The sequence below is a fragment of the Dermacentor variabilis genome, chromosome 9, assembly GCF_050947875.1.
Source record: "Dermacentor variabilis isolate Ectoservices chromosome 9, ASM5094787v1, whole genome shotgun sequence".
In the NCBI taxonomy this organism is placed as follows: domain Eukaryota; kingdom Metazoa; phylum Arthropoda; class Arachnida; order Ixodida; family Ixodidae; genus Dermacentor; species Dermacentor variabilis.
This window is the reverse complement of record NC_134576.1, coordinates 85,999,031-86,019,742: the sequence shown is the minus strand read 5'-3', so window position 1 is coordinate 86,019,742 and position 20,712 is coordinate 85,999,031. Positions and strand designations below refer to the sequence as shown.

Genomic DNA, 20,712 nt, shown 5'->3' with positions numbered 1-20,712 from the left:
TTCCTGTTAAATAAAGGGTTTTCTTTTGTTAAACGTGTTTTGCCTACTTTGTTGTACGGTGGGAAACGTTTACAACGAAATGACCTGTGTAAAGAAGGATTTGGGAGGTCCCATGTACTTCGTTATGAAGGCGTTTGACTGTTCAGTGAAGTATTCAGCGAAGACAAGTGAGTCTTACCCGTTCTCAAAAATGACGCCAACCTGATGCCAGTGACCGTCGGTGAGCTGTTTGCCCTTGCTGAGGAACCAGTAGTGAGACGGGTTCGTCTCATCCGGAACGATGGTGAAGATGGCGGTGCCTTTCTTGAGACGAATCTGCAGGCAAACAAGGGGGGGGGAGGGAATTCAAGCCGGAACAATCGAAGATGATTGTCCAAGTAACAAATATCCGGGCCTGCCACCAACAGGCGTTCACTACACTCATTTTCTGTGCACAAAGCTTTTTCTTTCGGCATTGTCTACAGCGCATCGTTGACCTTCTTTCGAGGCCCGTGAACGACGGCGTTACTTTCTAATTGTCCTTGAAAGAGACCGAGCTTTGGTGAAATTTTAAAGAACATTTCATTTACGACAGCTGACAGCACCGCAACACTCCTTCCTCCCTGGCCCGTAGCAAACACTGCCAATACGTCCCATCTGACGCAAGGAGTCATACAATCGTTTTTTTTTTCTCGGCACTAAACCACATTGCCTCCCATGTCCGGTGTGAAGCAGCTGCAGAGTTCGCTTCGCGTGCCATCCCAGGATCTTTCAAGATGGCACGCCAAGTTTGCTGTTCAATCGGGGATCTCGGAGGCTACACTTGTTTAGCGGCTGACGACCTACAAGCCATTTACTGTTTGTTTGTTTTTTCTCTCCGACCCCTGCTGCATCTTCGTAGCCAAAACAATCTCTCCTCCAAAGGGACACACTTGATCTACTAACCTTGTGTGTCTGATTCCTTCATCTTAATCCAACGCGGAAAGTCGGGCTGGAAAAGCCCTTGTTTTTCCGGTAAGCTGCGCTAGCAATCGAGGACCTGGAAAGTTACCAAATTGCACTACCCAGCACCTACAGCAGATGATCGACATCTGCAGTGGCTGTGCCCAGAACCAAATGCCAAACGAAAGAAAGTGATTTGTTTAGAGGTGCCGCGATATGGACAGACGAGCCCATAGCCTAGGAACGGTTAATTCGGGACAATACGTTCGATAGGCCACTCATGCAACCTCTTCACGAGGAATGATTGTGCTCGTTTATTTAACCACAATATGCCCTATGTCAAAGTGCGCGGTCAAACAGAGAAAACAAGGTGGGAAATAAAGACGTATGTATGTGCATTAAATGAACATGTAGCTTCAATCACCTCCCAGAAGCCCTGTCCCTTGTCGGAGCGGAGCAGGCTGGATGCGATGACCGTCTCGTTCTGTTCGGTCTTGAAGTCGACGGAGATGTCGAGGCGCGTCTTGCTGGGCAAGTTCAGCGTGAGCCGAGACTCCGCGAAGGGGAACGTGAGCGGGATGGTGTCCACGAGGGCGCAGCCGTACTCGACGGGGAAGATGCCGTCGTGGCGCGCCTTAGGCTCGCCCTTGCGGAGCGACTGCAGGCAGTTGTCCCGGTTGAAGTAGACCTCGCGGAAGCAGCCCACGAACTTCAGGTCCGTCGCCAGCCCTGCAGGGAATGGAGGTATTGCATTTGGCTCAACACAGAAGTTGCTGCAGGTGTACTAGAAGACTTGCATATTCAGTTAGAGACCGATGGAAAGGAAAAACAAAGGCCAGGAGGTCAGTCAGACACACGCCCTGTTGCTACCCTACACAGGGAAAACGGGGATGAGAGTAGAGAAGAAACAACGAAAGGAAAGGGAAAATACAGTCGGTGTGTGCCCCCGCGAATGCACACACAGAATACAGGGTCACTGAGGTCTGTAGACTTCAGCAACTGCCGCAGTGCATATCTCGCTATCTGGGTTGCGACGTATGCGGCTACGGTGAAAGGACATTTGCCACTGAGAATTACCTTGAACGCATGTGCTCTAACACGGTCCGGTTATGAAAACGCTGGTCTTGGTAGTGGGGAAAGATGCAGATGAGATATTCTGTAATCTCCCCCACTCACAAATGTTGCATGAGGGTAATATTACGCTTATTTAAGTGAGCATATAAATCCACCAGGCAATGAAGCCAAGAAAAACTTAGGGGTAATTAGCTGTGGTTGAAATTGTGATGTACAAAATAATGAAATTCAGATTTAAATATTGGCCTCCAAGCCTGGGTTGGTCTTCCTAAGATGGGGAGTCTGGACCAGAATCCATGTACAAGAGTGAAGCACGTCAAATTGACGCACACCGGTTCCAACTTTCGGCTTTTTTTGATACCGCAGCAGTCTACCGTTACAGGTGCCGGGTCCAATCTATGCGAAACATAAATAAAAGCTGACGACCTAAGTATGACCGCAATAAAGGACCAATAGAGCTAGGAATCACCGTTGACAATACCGTGTCGCATAAACCCAGATTCTTGCTGCAATGGCCCACGTCGCTTATTTGTTTGTTACTTGTTTTTATTGCGATAGCAAATATATGGACAGTCCAGGTGAATCACCGCCATCGTCATCGCCGTCAGTGTCAGCGTCGACTTGATATTCCGTATAAAGTCTAAGTGCAACAACATCGCGGCCGCACACCATATGCTGTGGGTGCGAGTGAAAGAAAACGGGCGGCAGTGAGCTGAGGACGGTGGCTCGATCTCGTCCTGGCAAGGGAGGAAGGTGGGAAGGAAGCGCGCCGTCTTCCATCGCGCGCAACGAGGGGTGGGCGCGATGGAAGAAAAAAACCGCTGTAAAATAAAATTTTACAGCGGCTCACCATACAGAATGGCGATGCCACGCATAACATGGATAACACAACTTGCCGTTATGGTAGTAAAGAGTGCCGCTTGCCAATGAAAATATCAATTGGTGCGTTTATTAAACGTTAGCGTGTTTACAGTGCCAGCGGAAATCAAATGACTTCGCCTTGTAAAGCTCAATTCGCTTGGTAGGAACTTATAAATAGTTACATGCGTCATTGTTTTAAGGAAACAAACCGAATTCTTTAAATTTTACATTACATGTCGCTTTGCATTTGAGCAGCGCGAAATGGGCAAGGTGGTACACAACATACAATACACTGCGCTAAAGTTTAACATTACATTTCAAGTAAGAGCACATTTTTATGTGGATCTCATTGCACATGACAAACCGCGTATGACAGCATATCAAAGATAGCGAACCATCCTCCGTCCAAGAGCATTTAAGACTGTCAATTCCCCAACCTTCTTTTTTTCTCTCCTCTTTGCCTTTAACAATTGTATAATTTTTGTCACTTTAGTTATTTCTGTTACACTACAACGATTAGAGCATAATTTGTTGGGTTTTTCTTTTTTCTTTCGTTACCATATGCTTTTCTTGCAACTAATGTATTGTTATGCTATCCACTGTTACGCTGCAACAATTTTACAATTCTGTTGTAGTTACTAACGGAGGGTCCCGTTTTCAGTATCATCACTTTGGGACCATCGTCTGTATATTACATTTACGTACCTCTGTTTTGCATATAAATAAACTTCAACTTCAAACAGGGATGCAATGCTTGTACATTCACCTGTTCAATTTTGGGCAAAGGTTTCATGCGCGTTCCACACAGACGGAAATGCACATTTTTATGTGGATCTCATTGCACATGACAAACCGCGTATGACAGCATATCAAAGATAGCGAACCATCCTCCGTCCAAGAGCTTTAAGACTGTCAATTCCCCAACCTTTTTTTTTTCTCTCCTCTTTGCCTTTAACAATTGTATAATTTTTGTCACTTTAGTTATTTCTGTTACACTACAACGATTAGAGCATAATTTGTTGGGTTTTTCTTTTTTATTTCGTTACCATATGCTTTTCTTGCAACTAATGTATTGTTATGCTATCCACTGTTACGCTGCAACAATTTTACAATTCTGTTGTAGTTACTAACGGAGGGTCCCGTTTTCAGTATCATCACTTTGGGACCATCGTCTGTATATTACATTTACGTACCTCTGTTTTGCATATAAATAAACTTCAACTTCAAACAGGGATGCAATGCTTGTACATTCACCTGTTCAATTTTGGGCAAAGGTTTCATGCGCGTTCCACACAGACGGAAATGCTTGAAGCTGCTTTACCGCAAAACAGGTACGTATTGCGGTAAGACACGTGTTGCACTCAAGATACGTATCGCGCTAACAAGGCTTTTCAATGCGTTCTATAACGGGTTCACTGCAATACAGTTTTATAATGCGCTGAATTATTCACAATGCAAATTTCGTTATCTTTCTTTTTTTCAACTTTACTCACTTGTTAGCTCAGCGGGCAGCTTCTCGAAATCAACATGTAGAAGTCAGCGCCGTGCGTAGTCGTATCCTACGGCTGTCCTCTTTTCAGCGCTATTCAGATTCCGAATATGCCAGACAAACTAGCCCAAACTACCGCTTTGTTCAACCACACATCACCGTCACTACCACGATTGGCTCGTGAGCTTGCTTCGTACCTGGAGCCTCGTGGGGCACTCCTCCGATGTAGATGTCGGGGTCCAGGTGCAGGTAGTAGTTGGTGTCGCTGATGTGCAACGTATGTATCGTCTTGTCCAAGTACAGGGTGACGCGGTTCCCGTTGTGGACCATCGTGAAATTGTGCCACCTGGAGGAAAGAAGTGAAATCGTGGGTTTAACGCCCCCGAAAACTGTCTAATTGGTCATGGCCGACTGCGCAGCGCAGGGCCTCGGATGAATTGTGAACGCCCGTCGTTCCCTAACATGCGCCGAAAATAAAAGTGCCCGAGCGTTCTTCCATTTCGCCCACATAGAAATGCGGCCACCGAGGTCGGGTCATCGCACCCTCGACCACGCGCTCAGCAGTAGAACGTAAAGAGCATATAGAAACTCTCTTGCATTCCGAATCGAGAGGACGGCACTAGTGGCTCCAAAATACCGCGCGTGATCTGGCACTGCAACACCGAGATAAGGATATTGCCGAATGATAAGCCGGAAACCGTGTGGACCACTTAATTTCCATTTGCATACGCTGATGCGTTAGTGTGGGCGGTTCTCGTTTTCTCATGTCACTCCCTTTGTTTCATCCAAGACAATCTGAGCTAGAGTACCATGACAAGCCTATCTCTACCGATGTCATTAACTTTCTCTGCATAGAGCCACTTTAAAATGGAGATTTATTTTCTACTCGCTGCCGCGAGAAATAGAACAGCGACTGATACAACTGTACAAAAGTGACCCAATTGCCTTCTCTATTAGCCTTTTTTTGTCTTACAATATTATCGATGCGATAAGGAAAAAGGCTTCACAAATGTGCATAAGCCACGCAGGAACTTCTTTTGGAGTTGTCCAAGTATGCGTAAGGATTGTGCCAATCGCTCATCTCCACGCAGCCCGGTGTCATGATGAATGTTATAATGATTCGTCTGACCAATATAAACGAGAGCACTGCGGCGACACGAACTGCTGCGGACGGCAGCGCACGCTGAATCAATCACTCAAGCAAAAACTACTACAGGTGGCGGTGCCAGCTGCGCTGACGACCCTGCGATCATTACAAGCCGTTATCGCTGCTTGGCGCCTTATCCATCAGCGCCGAATCATTACGAACCGTGATCAACCATGCTCCGTAGGCGGCTCTGTATGGTGCGGCGGTGTGCACCCCTATCATGGAAGCGATCTGCGATTGAGACAGACAGCGCCAAGTGCTGACAGCTTCGCGTGCGCTGCGTTCTTGCTGCTTAGTTCGCCTTGAATCGAGAGGCAGCACGAAGGTAAATTTGCTCGCTGTAACAGGCATTATCATGAAAGCGATCTGCAATTGAGACAGTGCTGATAGCTTCGTATGCACTGTGTTCTTGCTACTTAGTTCGCCTTGAAGCGAGAGGCAGCACGAAGCTAAATTTGCTCTCTCTAGCGAGCCCTATCATGAAAGCGATCTGCGATTGAGACAGACAGCGCCAAGTGCTGGTAGCTTCGCGTGCGCTGTGTTCTCGCCGCTTAGTTCGCGTTGAAGCGAGAGGCTGAATGTGAATTCGCTCACTGTAGCGGGTCCTATCTTCAAAGCGATTGCCTCACGTGACGCACGGACAGTTTTCATCGTTGAATAAGCATAGAAATGATTATGCATGTATTACTTATCGACTTTTCCTGTACCCACCGCGATGACTCATTAATTATGGCGTTCTCCGTCTAAGCACGAGCTTGCCGGTTCGTTTTCCGGCTGCGGCGACCGCATTCGGGTAAGGGCGCATTGCAAGCACGCTTGTGTACCAGGCTTTGGGCAAATGTCAAGATAAGTTAAAATGGCCAAAATATGTAGGGAGAGTTAAATCAGGGGCGTTTAAATTGTTCGTAAGTGCCTCAGAGTCGCTCATATACATTCTGTGACGCTGTGGTACGTTATAAACCCTTCAATCCCATAGTTGTACTGAACTCAAATACATTACGCAAGACAAGCCACACCGATCATCTGCCTATAAAGCTACGGCGTATTCCAGATACAATAACCACCGACACTTATAGGAGCCCCTACGCACCGGCGTTTATTCTGTGCACACACATTCTGAGATTTGTACCACGAAAAAATAAAGTATCACTTCGGTTGTGTAGTGCTACTTTAGCCATATTGGAGAAAAACCAGTCCAACCGGTCAGACGTAATATGACGAAGCAGCAAAATTAATCTCAAGAAAGAGGTGCTCCAGCACGAGAAAACTACTTTAGCCTGCACGTAGTCACGGAACTGCAGTCAAAATAGTTACAAGAAGGCGACATAGTTCACTTCAAATCTCTGGACACACTCTCTAGGCAATGTTCGTTATTTAGAAGCAACGGCTCAGCACTAAATAAATTTACGCAAAAGCTAACGTTCTCCTGGTACTTACATTTCGTCGTGTAGATTTGACCCCATGGTGACGTTCAGCAGCCCTCGGCCAAAGTCTATGCTGTAGAAAAGGGCGCCGCCTTTTATGCTGGCGGCGACTGTGTTCTTTGGGTCGTGCTCTCCCGTGGCTAGGAAAAGGACGGCTTCGGGAACGTATACCTGAAGATGAAATAAAGAGACATTGCGCACACATATGTATACTTTACCGAAATGTGCGGGGTGGCAGCATATAACACTCGGCGCGGTGCGATGACGTCAACGCAGAAACAAAAATGCACTTTGGCACACGCCAGGCACGATGTCACAAGAAATTCAGTTCAACTCGCGCACAGTTCACAAAACCAACGAATATTCGGGAGCCGTAGCTTGTCCTTAAATGCATTGATCTTTGCGGAACAGGATTGCCGGGATACCGGAAACGTAAACGTGGCATGATCATGGTGATGACGATTTATTAGCATTCCCTTTAATACTGGATGGTGAAAAATAGTCACCTAGCCTGCTTCAGTTAGTCAGGTATTCTGTACTTGCTCTTCATTCTATCAATTTTGCATACATCTCCTCAATCTTCCTTTCTTCTCTTCCTATGCCTGTAACGGATCCGGTCGCATCAATCTCTTACCTGCATTTTTTGTCCACCAATACTCCAAACTTCTCTAGCTTATCTCGAATGCTGACCGGTTGATGCTTTCGTCCGCTTTAAATCCAAGCGCTTGCAGACGACGGTATGCGTTACCTTCGGGTCTCACTGTGTGAATCCCTTCGCATTCCATTAGGATCTGCTGAGTGGTCTCCGGATTTTTGCTGCAGCATACGCATGCCTCATCTTGTCGTGAATATTTTCTCCGGTGTGTTTTTTGTCCTTAGGCAACCAGAGCGACTCGCTTAGTGGCGCCACCTGCTCGCGTAGACTTTCACCATAGAGGACACAGACCGATGATAGAAGTAACCAATGATACTCTGCCTAACTACTGGTCTAAATCATCAGCAAGCGACGTAGTCATTATGAAGCCTTATTCACTTTTTTCTTGGTAAAGAACACCAATGTAAGCTGAAAGCGTGTCTGATTCATTGTGGCTCGACAAAGCGTCACAAGATATCGCCACCGGCGTCGCTGCTGTGCACGTCTCCGGTAATTAAGGTATTGCGTGAACATCAATGCCTCTAGGGACAAGCTGATCACTGTGTTTACCGGGAAAGTGATCGAAACGGATGGCATAAAAGAAGCAAAAAAAAAAAAGCTAATAGTACTTACTCTGAACATCATGCTGATCCTGTTGAAGTCCGAGTGCACGCGATCTTTCCAGTCGTATATGCGGTAAATGATGTACGAGTTGCCTCTTAAGGTTACCGTAGTCAGATCTAGGAATCGAAAAGGGAGAAAAAAATTGTGAAAAATTGCGTTACTTGGTTGAGAGTCATCAGCCTAGAAAGCAACGTTAGCTACTGAAGCCCACTCCTGTGATCCATTAGCTAAGAAAATTTTTGTAGAATGTTATTACAAAAAAAAACACAAACTACGATTTGTTTATATGCTTAAGTTCAGCAACATTTTAAACTGTGCCAAGGAGACAGGACATGAACAGAAACATAGACGCACACACAAAGTGCATTGTGTGTGCGTCTATGTTTCTGTTCATGTCAGCTGTGTAATTCGCGCAGTTTAACATTTTGCTGAATCTATGAACCGACTAGCCAAACAACATGCCTTACTTCAATATTTTTAAGAACGGTGCAAAATAGCTTTACTCACGCAGGTCGAGCCGCATTTGCTGGCCTTCAACCTGAGCCTGCCTTATAATTTTTGTCCCTGAATAAATACGGAATAATAAGTATGTTACAAATTAATTATACAACAGTTTTCATCCCGCATGCACTCTATCAATTACATGTATGTTGGAATCGGCTGGCGCACCGCAAGGGTAATTGGAAATCGGAGGGAGAGACCTTCGTCCTGCAGTGGACTTAATATATGATGATGATGATGGTTCAGGCTCTTTCCGCGCCATTCTTGCATAAAAGTGGTCGTCGAATATATGCTGCACTATTCCCACAGTAATATACAGGGTGTTTCAGCGAACACCTTCAAATTTCTTTAAAGGTTGCCTGTGGCATATAGCTCAATTATAGCTCACGATGCAGTTTACTCGAAGCAGCGGACACTACTTGCTCCAAAATTTGAAATGCAAAATCGACGAATTAACCAAGATTCCCTAACTAACTTTTTAACTAGTCACCTCATCATCCACATTGCAATTTGACAAAATCTAGCCGTGTAGTTCGCGAGGGGGATCTATTTGGAACGAATTCTCAGGACGACACCGGTTTGGAGATATTAGTTCCCGAACTTTGCGGGAAAATGCATTGGCGTTCCAGTTACTTGTGTGCTTCAATGTATAAACCAACGTTTTCTTCGCAAATTAACTGGGACACCAATGCATTTCTCCGCAAAGTTCGGTAGATGATATCTCGAAATTGGTGTCATCCTGAGAACTCGTTCGAGGCGGATTCGCTCAGCGAAGTCCACGGTTAAAATTTTGAATTGCAATATGGGCCATAAGGCAACTAGTTAAATACTTCATTCGTGAATTTTTGATAATCGGTCAATTATGCATTTCAAACTTTTTGTGCAAGTAGTGTCCGCCTCATCGAGTAGACCAGCTCATGAGCTAGAATTGTGATATCTGCCATAGGCAACCTTTCAATCCTTTTTGAATGTGTTCGCTGAAACAACCTGTATATTAAGAAATAACACATTCGAAATTATTGCGACGCACACTATGCTTTCAGCAGGGAATTAATTAGTTAATTAATTAAAGTGCAGTTGTGGAAGACTGGAACGGAGGTATGCGCTACAGCAGTATTGCACGTCGGAGCTCCTTCAACAAATGTTATTGAATGCTTCCGCAGCAATTACAGAAACAAAGAGCACGAACAACGGAATTCGTCGTTTCTGCTACGCTTCTACTGCCAGCGTTTTGTTCAGCTTGGTACCCTTCCTCTTGCTGCCAAAAAGCTCTACATAAGCATCGAATAATGCCGATATTCTTTTTTTTACAACCGTTCCAAAATGAAGCATCAACTTCTCTTCGCCGAAGTTTTTTCTGCCAGTCCTGCTACAGGACGCGTGCGCAAGCGCAGACGAACAGCGTGGCCGACACAGCCCCACCCCTTTTTTTTCTTACTGTCGTATCCGCACATGTGGTCCTCGTAGTGGGTGCCGTAGCAGTCGCAGCCGTAGTAGCTGTAGTGGTTGACGCAGCGGCCGCCGTTGAGGCAGAAGTCGTACTTGTCGCACAGGTCGACGCAGTCCCTGACCACGTCCTCCTCGACCGCGAGCACCGCATCCACGGCGCTGCCGTTCTCCAGCCGGAAGCTGACGCGGCCCAGGCAGCCGAAAAAGCTGTCCGTGTTGTAGTGCATGTCCACCGACGAGTTCTTCGGGTCGATGGCTGGCGGGCCGTCCGATGGAGAGGACCGCGCGAGGGGAGAGAGAAAGAAAGAGAGAGGAATGTAAGCAAGGTATAGGGATGGGGGAGGGGGAGAGAAAAGTTTAACGCGACCCCACAGTCGTACACCGAGGATCCCATTTATGCGTGAAATACTTATTCGGTGTACGCTTCAAATGTGTTTGCACATCGGAGGAAACTCGCGAAACTTGGCAACGTGAAGAATAGTCTGTTTCGAAGCAGCAAACTATTAAAATTTGGTGAAATACGCGAAAAGTTGGCTGATTACTCGAAAGATTGATTTTTTTATTTACCTTCGTAGACTTTGGTCTGCAAGGACACTATGCGGATAAGTACTCTGCCTTATTGGCGCAAGAGACACAAATATTTACGACGTTTATTCGTGAAATACTTGCGCAAAAGGGACCGAAATTCCCGTTGCCGTTTTATTTTGATTCTTTAGGTAGGTGTCCCTACTGTAGGCAAGTCCGAAAAATTAGACTCCAAAGACTTAGCTGCGAACAGTATTCTTGCCCTTTCGAAGTCAGTTGTACCCCTTGACTAGGTACAAATAAAGAATCACAACGTCGATACGAAAATTTTAAACAAGCTCTAAAATTGGCACACTTTATGGTAAAATCGTAGGGGCTGGCAATTATTGCATCATACGGGCGACACGACTCGGTCAAGCTTTTTCCCGCCTATAGTAAGGACGCTTCGAAACATGTTGGGTGAACTGGGGTTTTGATGCCACGATAGAACGGGCTGTGAAATTTGAACAGAAGGAGTGGACACGCAGGCACACGCAAACGCCACTACCACGTGGCGTTTGTTAATTTGTGCGTTTGTGCATCCATTGCTCGCGTTCAATTTTTGCACCCGTGGAACCCGTAAGATGCTTCTGCGTGCGGCCACTGCTCCGTCGCTCGTCACCGCGCGCGGGCATACAGGCATAGCCAGAGCTCTTGCAGCAGGCAACTTCTGGTATGTTAACTAATGAGGTAATTTGGCACCGTCATTAGGCATATACGCATGACATTCGGCCACGAGGAAACCAAGAATGCTTTCCAGAAAGAGCAACAAATGCGACGCTGCCAAACGGACCGAACATGTAAGTAGCACCGGAGAAATGACTGCGCTCCCAACTGACCTTACTTTCAGGTCGGCCTAGCAGATGTGCCTGAATAATAGGTGCTGTGAACAAACCCCGTAATCGTACCATGTGTGTGACCAGTAATCAATGCGAGCAGGACCAATAAACCGGTAGTTATATTTTTAGGTCTACCTTCAGCGGGATCCCCTTTCTGTAGACAATATACCCAACTGGCCGCGAAACAAGAGTATCAGGTAAAACACTTGGCTTGTATTTTTTGTCGGTCCTCGGAACACTCACAGCCAAAGTAGAGGTAGGATGACGTGGCCTCGGATCCGATGTCGTATCCCCCACGGTGCACCAGGGAGGACAGCTTGATATTCAGGTCCTCGTCGTCCACCCGCACTCGCATCTCGCCCTCAGATGGCGTCACGCGTAGAGTCACCGTGTGCCACCGGTCGCGGCTGAGGCCTGTGAGCGCGAGAACATAACGCGAGGCCGGTGAGCAACCAAAGCGCCTGGAACCATGGCCTCCGAGATTGTTTGGCGCACGCTGCGCGCGCAACCGCATCACGGAGGCCATGCTAACACTTCAGATCCTCCTATAAAAACTCCTATTATAGGATACAACTTAAAGAAACAGCAGTTGGCAGCCAAGGCGCAGGGACCGCGTGGCGTTGTGTTACTCCACGAGCCAATCACAGAAGCAAGCAAATTCGTCGTCGTGCGACGTTTTCAATATGGCGTCGTACTTGATGCCTTCGGAGCATCTGCTGTTCTTGAAGAGTTTTCTTCATCGGCGGAAGCGATGAAGTGTACAGCAGACATGGACAAAGTTTATGGAGTCTCAGCATTTCACTCTTCAAAAGCCCACGGTACAATTCATTTCATTGCTGAGCCCGTTTTACTCATGGAACTTCAATGGAAACTAAAGTGAAACTTGACAGTAAATAGTTGCAGCGAAGCAAGCATTTTATTTCAGTTCCATAAGGCGTTCACTGAGGCTTCCAGGCCGTTTGAGAGGCAGCAGTGCGCCTGCTTTGAGAAAAATAAAACTTCCAACCGTCACATTCCCAATTCATTGTGCCCAGAAGGAAACGTACTTTGTTCTGTACTCAACTGAATGAATAAGCTTTCTACAGCGGCAGGAAGTTATGACTTCTTCTTCGAAAAGAAACCCTGTCTTGTTCTCTCCTCTCCGAGTTCACCATTCTGACAACAGGCGGCGCGCGAGGAACCCGCAGAAGCTTGGTGGCGCAACCCACCACCCCGTTCCAAAGGTGACGCTCATAACATCCATCCATTCATCCATCCGCGTTAGTCAATCGTGGGGAACGTCGGCTGCTAACGGACTCATTCGCATTCGTGAAGCAAGAGCAGCCTGCGAGCGGTTTTCGACCAATCGCCACAGGCGGACGAGAAGAGGTATCGAAGTGCAACCCAGTGGTAACAGAATAATAGCTCCGTCCATAGTGAAGAGAGTCGCTAAACGAGACGCGTCGTCTCTCAGACATACCTTTTCCGACGTAGAAGATCTCGTTGCCCTCCGTGTTGAGGATGTGTATGATTTTGAGCCTGCCGTTTTCGAGCATGACGTAGAGCTCGTAGCTTGGCACTTTGTCCGACTCGGAGGACTCCTCCAGCAGGTGATAGATGAGCAGCCCGTGCGGCTTTTCCGTTCTGCGGGGGAAAAAATGACAAAAAAATGTGGCAACATATTTTCGTGTAGCGGAACGTTGTCATGAGCTTCTATAAGCATCGCTACTGAATGCAACATAAGTAAGTTCCAGCTAGGACCTCCTGCATACTGAGCACACAAACTGACGTTTATATTTTACCTTTCTTTTTTACGTATTTAATTACCTTTGACGACTTGCATTCTGATGCTGATATATTTGATGCCCTGCATTTCTGCAATGGGATACGCATTCCGGTACACTGTGCCGCCAACATGCTTTTCGACATGTTTCTTTTTGTTATGAATGACATCATACATGCGTTGCATTAATTACCCGTTTAATTTTCTCCTTTACAGACTTGAGCTTTGTATTTCAGCGCACATGAGTTGTACGTATGTATCATATTGTTTTAGCGATTGTGTGTTGTAGTACATGTGGTATGCCATGCCTTTGCCGATGTGCTGACTTTTTAGTCCGCCCTTTATTTTTGATTGATCTGCACTGTTTCTACTACAGCTATGATTTGGTTATAACACGCTTGCTATTCATTTATTATACTACTCCTCACACCAGCTGATTGTACAGCACCCTCCCCCTGTCCCCCTCGCTATGTTACCCTCTAGGGACATTCTGAATTGAAGTAAATTAAATAGAAAGACGCGCCGCCTACTTTCCAAGATACTGCTACAACACCGCCCCATAAAACGAGCACGCCGAGAACGACACGCGACACTTGATGCCGACAAGTTTTTAAAAATGTGCTAGTGACATTGGGAGCACGAGACATCATCATTATATTTCTAAAGGCGATACCCAGGTGCAAGCAGCACCGACATAACCGGCGTTATTGCGTTCCACGCACATCTCCAAAGGGTGGTAGCTCGAGCAGGCTTCTAAGCTTCGCACAGTAGTTTGTTTCCGAGCAAGCCGCGAAGAGCGGTTCATCAGGAATCGAATAATCGACTAAGACATGTCTTGAGCGGACACGAGATGGAATAGCATAGCGCCCACAACTTTAACTCACATGCGTCGTTAGCACAAGGAGTGTCGAAGTGAAAAGAAAACTAAAACGGTGGTCTGTTCCGTACCACCGTCAGTTGCAGTTCGCTCCTCGTAGAGGCTCAGGACGTGCGGGTCGAGTGAGCTCCTGCATAATGCTTAGCGTTGTGGTACAATGCGGTTTAAATAATAGGTCTGGGACCACAAAGAGGTGCGACGTAATGCTAAGGCGTTTCTCTCGCACTGACCGCTTAATCGTCACTGAACTTTTTTTGTTTCTTTTTTTTTCAGCCAGAAACGCGCAATATTTGTTCCTCACGTCTCATTTTATACCGGCTCCACGTCAGGAGACTGCATGGGGTTCATAAGGCGTCGACGGCCAACGCTGACGGCGTGATCACGCTGCTAACGTGCATGCCACTGGTGACCTGGAAGTACCGGGCACGCAGAGTTATAGACCCTTTTCATGCTTACAAACAGGCTTCCCAAAAGACTTCCCGTTAAGCCCTCTGGAACAACGCAAGTTACAATAGCCTATATATTTACAGAACCCTCCAGCTGGCGTAAGTTTTGTTGTGAAGTTGGAGCGTTCTAGAAATGAATTTTTTGTTCGCTGCAAAAACAAAAGGCCCATGCATGAGATGGACACATGTCGCACTTTCTTTATATCTGAACACATCAACAATATGTGCCTACGGTAAATTATGCGCAAAAAACTTCAGTTTTTTTGGCTAACTTGACTTGCAGAAATGCATGGCCGGAAGTTGTCTGGGGTCATGAATGCACTGCTGCCACAAGGCGCGCGAGACAGAGAACGAGCGAGTTATTGTTTGCGAAGAAGGTAAGGTCCAAAGGGTGCGAACGTTTCTTTTTTTTTTTTTTTTCAGTCACGCGCAGTGGGCTTATGGCGTATGACACATCATGCTAACACATCATCCATCGCGGAAAGCGAAACCACTCTAGTGAGGATTGCGAAGACTCACTTGAACGAGAAGGTGATCTCCCTGGTCTGCTGCAGAGGCCAGAAGGTCGGCTCGACGCGAAGGAAGGACGTTTCCTTGAGGAAGGTGAACACCTGACTAGAGAGCATCAGCTTGCGCTTGGCGCCACCGGGACCAGAAATTGACGCGCCGTCGGCGGAACTGTTGCCGACGTCGTCCGCACCTTCGCCGGCCGACGACGACGACGTCAGGCCGTTGCCGCCGCTGGCGTCTCCTTGCGACACCGCACCTATTTCGGCCGCCACCAGGTGGACGAGCCAAGCGGCCACGATGACCCGCGGCCACTTGCGACCCGACATCGTCGATCCGCGGCGCATGGCTACCGGCGCACCGTCTATCTGCAAAAGGTGCGAGCAGTCGCCAGATTTTGAAAGAAGCGAGAATGCGTAAGCATTTGTAAACGCTGAATGGAGACAACGAAGCGTACATAATCAGCATGTGGTAAATCAGTCCTGCATAATATCGCAAGCTGGATGAAGGTTCATGAAAGTTTAAGTTGTCATCTACTCGACTGGAAGACACGGGTTTAAGAGAAAAAAATATGAAAGAAAAGAAAGGAGAAGGATCGAGCCCGGAATCAACGCATCTACAGGGCGGTCGCTCTACACCTCGGCTAACTAAGAGGCAAGCAGACCGCGGAACTAGGCCGGAGTAATCGGCAACTCGAAGCACAGAGACACTGAATATGGCAAATTGGTCCTGCAGAAAGCTCACAGGGCGGAGGAAGAACTAGTTGCTGGCCTATAGTTGGTACTTGCTGCGAGAGTGTGGCTCTGTGTCTGGTTTACGCGTGTCTGTGATTTTTGTGTGTGTCTGGAAGGAAGGATGCATGACAGGCGAATATCATCGGACAGTTACCAAGGGGCGCCGAGGCAGTTATGAATTCGGTTCTACGGGTGATATGCCTCTGCTTGTGTAATTTGCACGCAAATAGCCGAACAACTTCTATTATAAGCCTACACGAAAAGCTTAAATGAAAACTCGGCACAGAAATATATAACTCCGAAGAGGCCTCCCATTTCGTGAGCGTTAAGCGAAAACATCTAACGCTGTGCAACAAAAGAACTATTATGCTACATGCACGTGGGGAAGCTGGCGTGTTCACGTCGTAAAAACAAGAACAAAGATGTAAAAATTTAAGAAAAAACTTGAGAAGCTTATCTATCGCGACACGATCGGTAGCATTTCAGAATAAGCGCCTGTCAGATATCCTTGACGAATTCATCTTGTTCTCGAGTGTTCTACTAGTCATCCCGCTTTTACGAAGCAAGGAAAACGGCGTTTTAAGTTGTCCATGTGGCGAATATGCTTATCCAGTAAGAATAGTACGGCAGTGCGTTATAGCGAGCGGACAAGTCCGATCGCAGGATCGTTCGAGCCGGGCTAAACGTCCACGCGCACGTACCTCTGGCCAGTGCATGAAACAAAAGAACAGGAACGGAGGGGATTAGTTGGTAGGCTTTCTGCTTACTTAGGAAAATTTGTATTCGAGATTCCCGGCAATGAGCAACGGTGCTGCTTGCAGTTAGTATGTCGATGCTTTCATGAATAACTGTTCAGTGCTCTACATGCTATATATAGCTATATACATATATACATGCTATATACATGCTATACACCAATAACTGGGGCACAGGGGCGTCTTTCTTTTTTATTCGGGGCGTTCACAGCTAAACATTAGTGCAAAAAGAAAAAAAAAGACGCAATTATTCGTCTTGAATTAGGACGAATGCGCTGCCTTCTGATGGCTGATATGGTGGTACTTGAGCATCCAAAATCAAATCGAATTTTAGGGTTTTATGTGTCGAAACTACGGTCTGCTTAAGAGGTACGCCCTAGCGGTGCCCTTCTGATAAATTTCGACCACTGGTGATCCTACAACGCGCACCTAAATCTAACCAAACAGGAGCTTTTCCCGTTTCCTTTCCTTTTTTTGCATTTCGACCTTTTCCAACAACAGTTGGGATCGAACGCGCGACCCTCAGCTCAGCTGCGCTACGCTACAGCCGCTAAGACACAGCGGCGGGTCACGTGAGTCCATACTACGTCGCTCGCCAGTTCACAAAGAGCTAAAGGCATTGCTGTGTTTTCTACCAGCGATTTATTCGTATTAATTAGAACGCGAAGGAAACACAGAACGAGGCCAGAAATAGCATTGGAGAAATTAAGTGTTACGTTAATTAAAAACAGGCTTGTACGATATGCTTCACTACTTTCCTCACTGCATGCGTCGTTAATTTCTTTTCTTGGATTTGTGCTTTTTAATTATCTAGTTCTTGCAGTGCCATACGTAAATATGTGTGGCGTCGTGTGCGTGGTGTCATATGTAAAATCCTCCGCTACGTAGGGGACTGCGAATATTCGAATTTTTCCAAATAAGAAATCGAATATCGTCCTATCCGATTCGATCGTCTAGTCGAATAGCCACTATTCGCAAAGGCGAATAGTTTTCGAACACTTTCGAATATTTCAAAACATAAAATTGGAGCAAAATTACGGTAAATTCTCACCCCGCGAGCATACACATGAAACATGGGAACTTGCATAGCGAAGCAGGCTACGTCGCTTAAGTGGCCATACTTTACAGGCTGTACAGCGATCATTTGTACTCTCTGAAGAGCCCTGTGTATCCAAACAAACTACTATTTGCTCGTAGTGCTCCGTTTGTGCTCCTAATATACAACGCCTTATAACGTACTGTGTAATTACAGGAACTTACTAAACTTAAAATACTAGTATGTAGACATCGTCTTATATTAATCGTGATAACGGCTGTTTATTATTCGAAAAATATTCGAAACTACTCGATTCGATTCGCTTCTGGCACTATTCGATTCGTATTCGATTGGGTCACAAAAATCACTATTCGCACACTCCTACTGGTATGTGTATATATGCAAATTTTTTTGTTGTGTATCTTTTGCTGAGTTTATTTCTGCTAGGTACCCAAATCGCCTACCGTTTGTGCACTCTGCCTTTATGGGAGGGTGGGGTCAGTCAAGCTGACTTAATGTAGCTTTTTTTTTTTTCCTCACCCACCTCATCACACCACGGGCTCCTCACATTTGTGAGAAATAAACTCGACCTCATAAACGTTTAACTGAGATGCAGAAACAGTCAGGAAAATAGAAATTAAACTGGCCGACAAGACAACTCATCGAGGCTTAGAGCTGAACCTACATCTCTCGTGTTATAAGTGTAGTGCTTCCCGTTAAGCTACAGCGGGGGTTGTTCTCCCGTCTACTTCCTAGGGTATTTCTGCACGTGTGCTATAGATTAGCCCCTGGGAGTGTTAGCCAGCGCCACTCACCCGGACGTGGCGGTAAATGTGGGACACCGTTTTAACCACAGGCGATCGCGTAATACCTCAACAAATTAGGAGCCGGCAAATCCGAGGTTATTTTTTTCTAATTAAAACCACACGAAGAAAGCAGACAATGAAGCCGAAGAAACCGTATGGAAAGTAAACTGTTACGTTTAATGGAAAGGGCGAAATAATGAAAATAGAGGGGTGAGAGTAGAGGGAAAAAAATGCGATCTTCTAGACGATATGGTTGTTATTCTGCATGTAAATCTTCGCCAAGCGCCTGCGCCTTCTTCGTCTCCCCAATTTCTTGTGCTGTGTTTCCCCATCACTCAGTGTAGGAAATGCAACCGGAAGTAACAATGGTTACCTTTCTTAACTTTTATCGCTTTTTCTCTCCATCGTTAATTAACGAAACTCGAGGGCGAGAGAGACGCGTGACACCTTACACGGCCCAAGATACTTAGAAAATGATCGAGCAGAACAAAATGGAGGAAACTCGTATATCATTTCAGACATCGCGCCCAATTTCTTAAATGAGTGCGGACACTAGTATTTATGCTTTTCTGAGCACATTTCCATTGCGTTAATTAATTTCGTCTCATTTGGAGGCTCGCAAGTACCAACACACTGCGGGTGACATACTCGTCGAAACCGCCAGGGTGACCCCGGGTTTGTTCCGCGGAGTAGCCAGGCTATACGAGGTCACATTACTCAGGCCGACCCCTCCACGGTTCTTTCATTAAGGTTCCTCTCTCTAGGCACTTTCCGACAGCTTTAAGTTTTATTCACGCGCCACAAATATAAGCACAAACATCTTTTTCTTTCTTTTTTTTTTCCATTGCACTGCGAGCAGTTCGATCTGCATCGATTGAGATTCAATCTTGTGACCCTACAGTTTGCAAGATAACGCCTCAATCAAGCATATAGGCACCACATCGTTGTGTTTTGCGAGTGCAGTGTACAAATGGCGCATCAGTATAAAGCTTTACTGGCAAGCCGATGCATTACCGAAACTTTTGTGCAAGCAGGACAGTGTTACACAGGAACACAGGAAGGGGGAGACTTGAAGCGATAAAGTAGGGTCCGATGCACAAAGCTTTTATTTAGTAAGCGCTTTGGTCTGCTGGTCGGTCGCATACGCTAGCAATATGCGCAGCGCCAGGACTGACTAGAATTTTTCTCTTACGACCGATTTCAGCGTAAGAACTGTTAGTGAATACGGGGCCCAGTCTTTGAACGAGGAATGCAACAAGGCTAAGTAGGCCTGGGCGAGTCGGTACGTGATCAACTAAGGCAAAAAAAAGCAAAGAAAGGCGCACGCGCAAGAAACAAGGAACACACAGGAGGAACACTGGTAATAATGCGTCCTGCATTCGCCCTGTGTACTCCTGGGGCCGAATTCACAAAGATTTTCGTTCGTAAGTTCTCTTTTGCCATTGGCCGGCCTTCTTCGATATATGTCCAGCATCAAGATTGGCCGGAATTTCATCCTACGGACACTTTTATAGCGTAGTAACGTTTCGCGAATATGGTTCCTCGTTTTTGTTTGTCTTTCTTTTCGCGCATAAGTTTCTTTCGCTCGTTTTCGTCTTAGTTTATAGCAAGGGATGCCTTGGGATCGAGCCAACGTTCTGACAAACCGGCTTGTCTTCGTCAAGGCCTCATGAAGGCAAGTTCCGTTGTAGAAACGTTGGCTTCGCGCTGGGCCATCTCTTGATCGGCCACTACCGATTGCAAACGCTTGCTAGTAAAGATGTCGCATACGCTGTAAAATAATTTACACCCTTATTCGTATTTAAGGATGTAAACTATTTTACGAGGCAAATTGGAAAAGAAATTCAAGAAGCGGGGCTCACCGATGGGCAGCAAGCGTGGCGCCTGGTTTTCCGAGTGAACTACGTCATAGTTCCTCCTGAAATGAATAAGCGCAACGTAAGTTTCAGCTCCCCGGCCGCTCTTGGCTGACCCTACCAGATCACGGCCAATCAACCACCTAAACTGGGACGCGGAGATCTATGGCGGTCACGAGAAAAAGTCACACGAGCGTCGCGAAAGCCTTGGCCCACTGCTTAGCGCCGAATGATGAATTGAAGCAGAAGAGCGCACAGAGGCGTGTGAGTGACAGTCCGGGGCCCAGAGGCAACGGGTGTTGTTAGCTTTGCGCTTTGTCGTGGTATAGTTGAAGCACTCGTAAGACAGCGACTTGGTTCTTGTTAGACAACCTCGAAGTGGTTTCACCAAGTTGGTGCTCGACTT

At 46.5% G+C, this 20,712-nt stretch overlaps 1 protein-coding gene across 10 annotated transcripts in view; it reads right to left on the bottom strand.

The window, feature by feature from the left end:
* Positions 1–20,712, bottom strand: part of axo (axotactin) — a 206,452-nt gene that overhangs the window by 73,818 nt on the left and 111,922 nt on the right. For 9 of the 10 annotated variants that reach the window (XM_075668602.1, XM_075668604.1, XM_075668597.1 and 6 more), the window contains 10 exons: positions 20,313–20,368; positions 15,132–15,487; positions 12,987–13,150; positions 11,771–11,941; positions 10,114–10,380; positions 8,184–8,290; positions 6,930–7,087; positions 4,543–4,691; positions 1,346–1,650; positions 179–315 (listed from right to left, as the gene is read on the bottom strand). In XM_075668602.1, the coding sequence (XP_075524717.1) occupies positions 179–315; positions 1,346–1,650; positions 4,543–4,691; positions 6,930–7,087; positions 8,184–8,290; positions 10,114–10,380; positions 11,771–11,941; positions 12,987–13,150; positions 15,132–15,466 (1,793 nt within the window). In that variant the 5' untranslated portion in view covers positions 15,467–15,487; positions 20,313–20,368. The remainder of the gene's footprint in view (positions 1–178; positions 316–1,345; positions 1,651–4,542; positions 4,692–6,929; positions 7,088–8,183; positions 8,291–10,113; positions 10,381–11,770; positions 11,942–12,986; positions 13,151–15,131; positions 15,488–20,312; positions 20,369–20,712) is intronic. The other variant, XM_075668599.1, reaches the window with a different exon arrangement.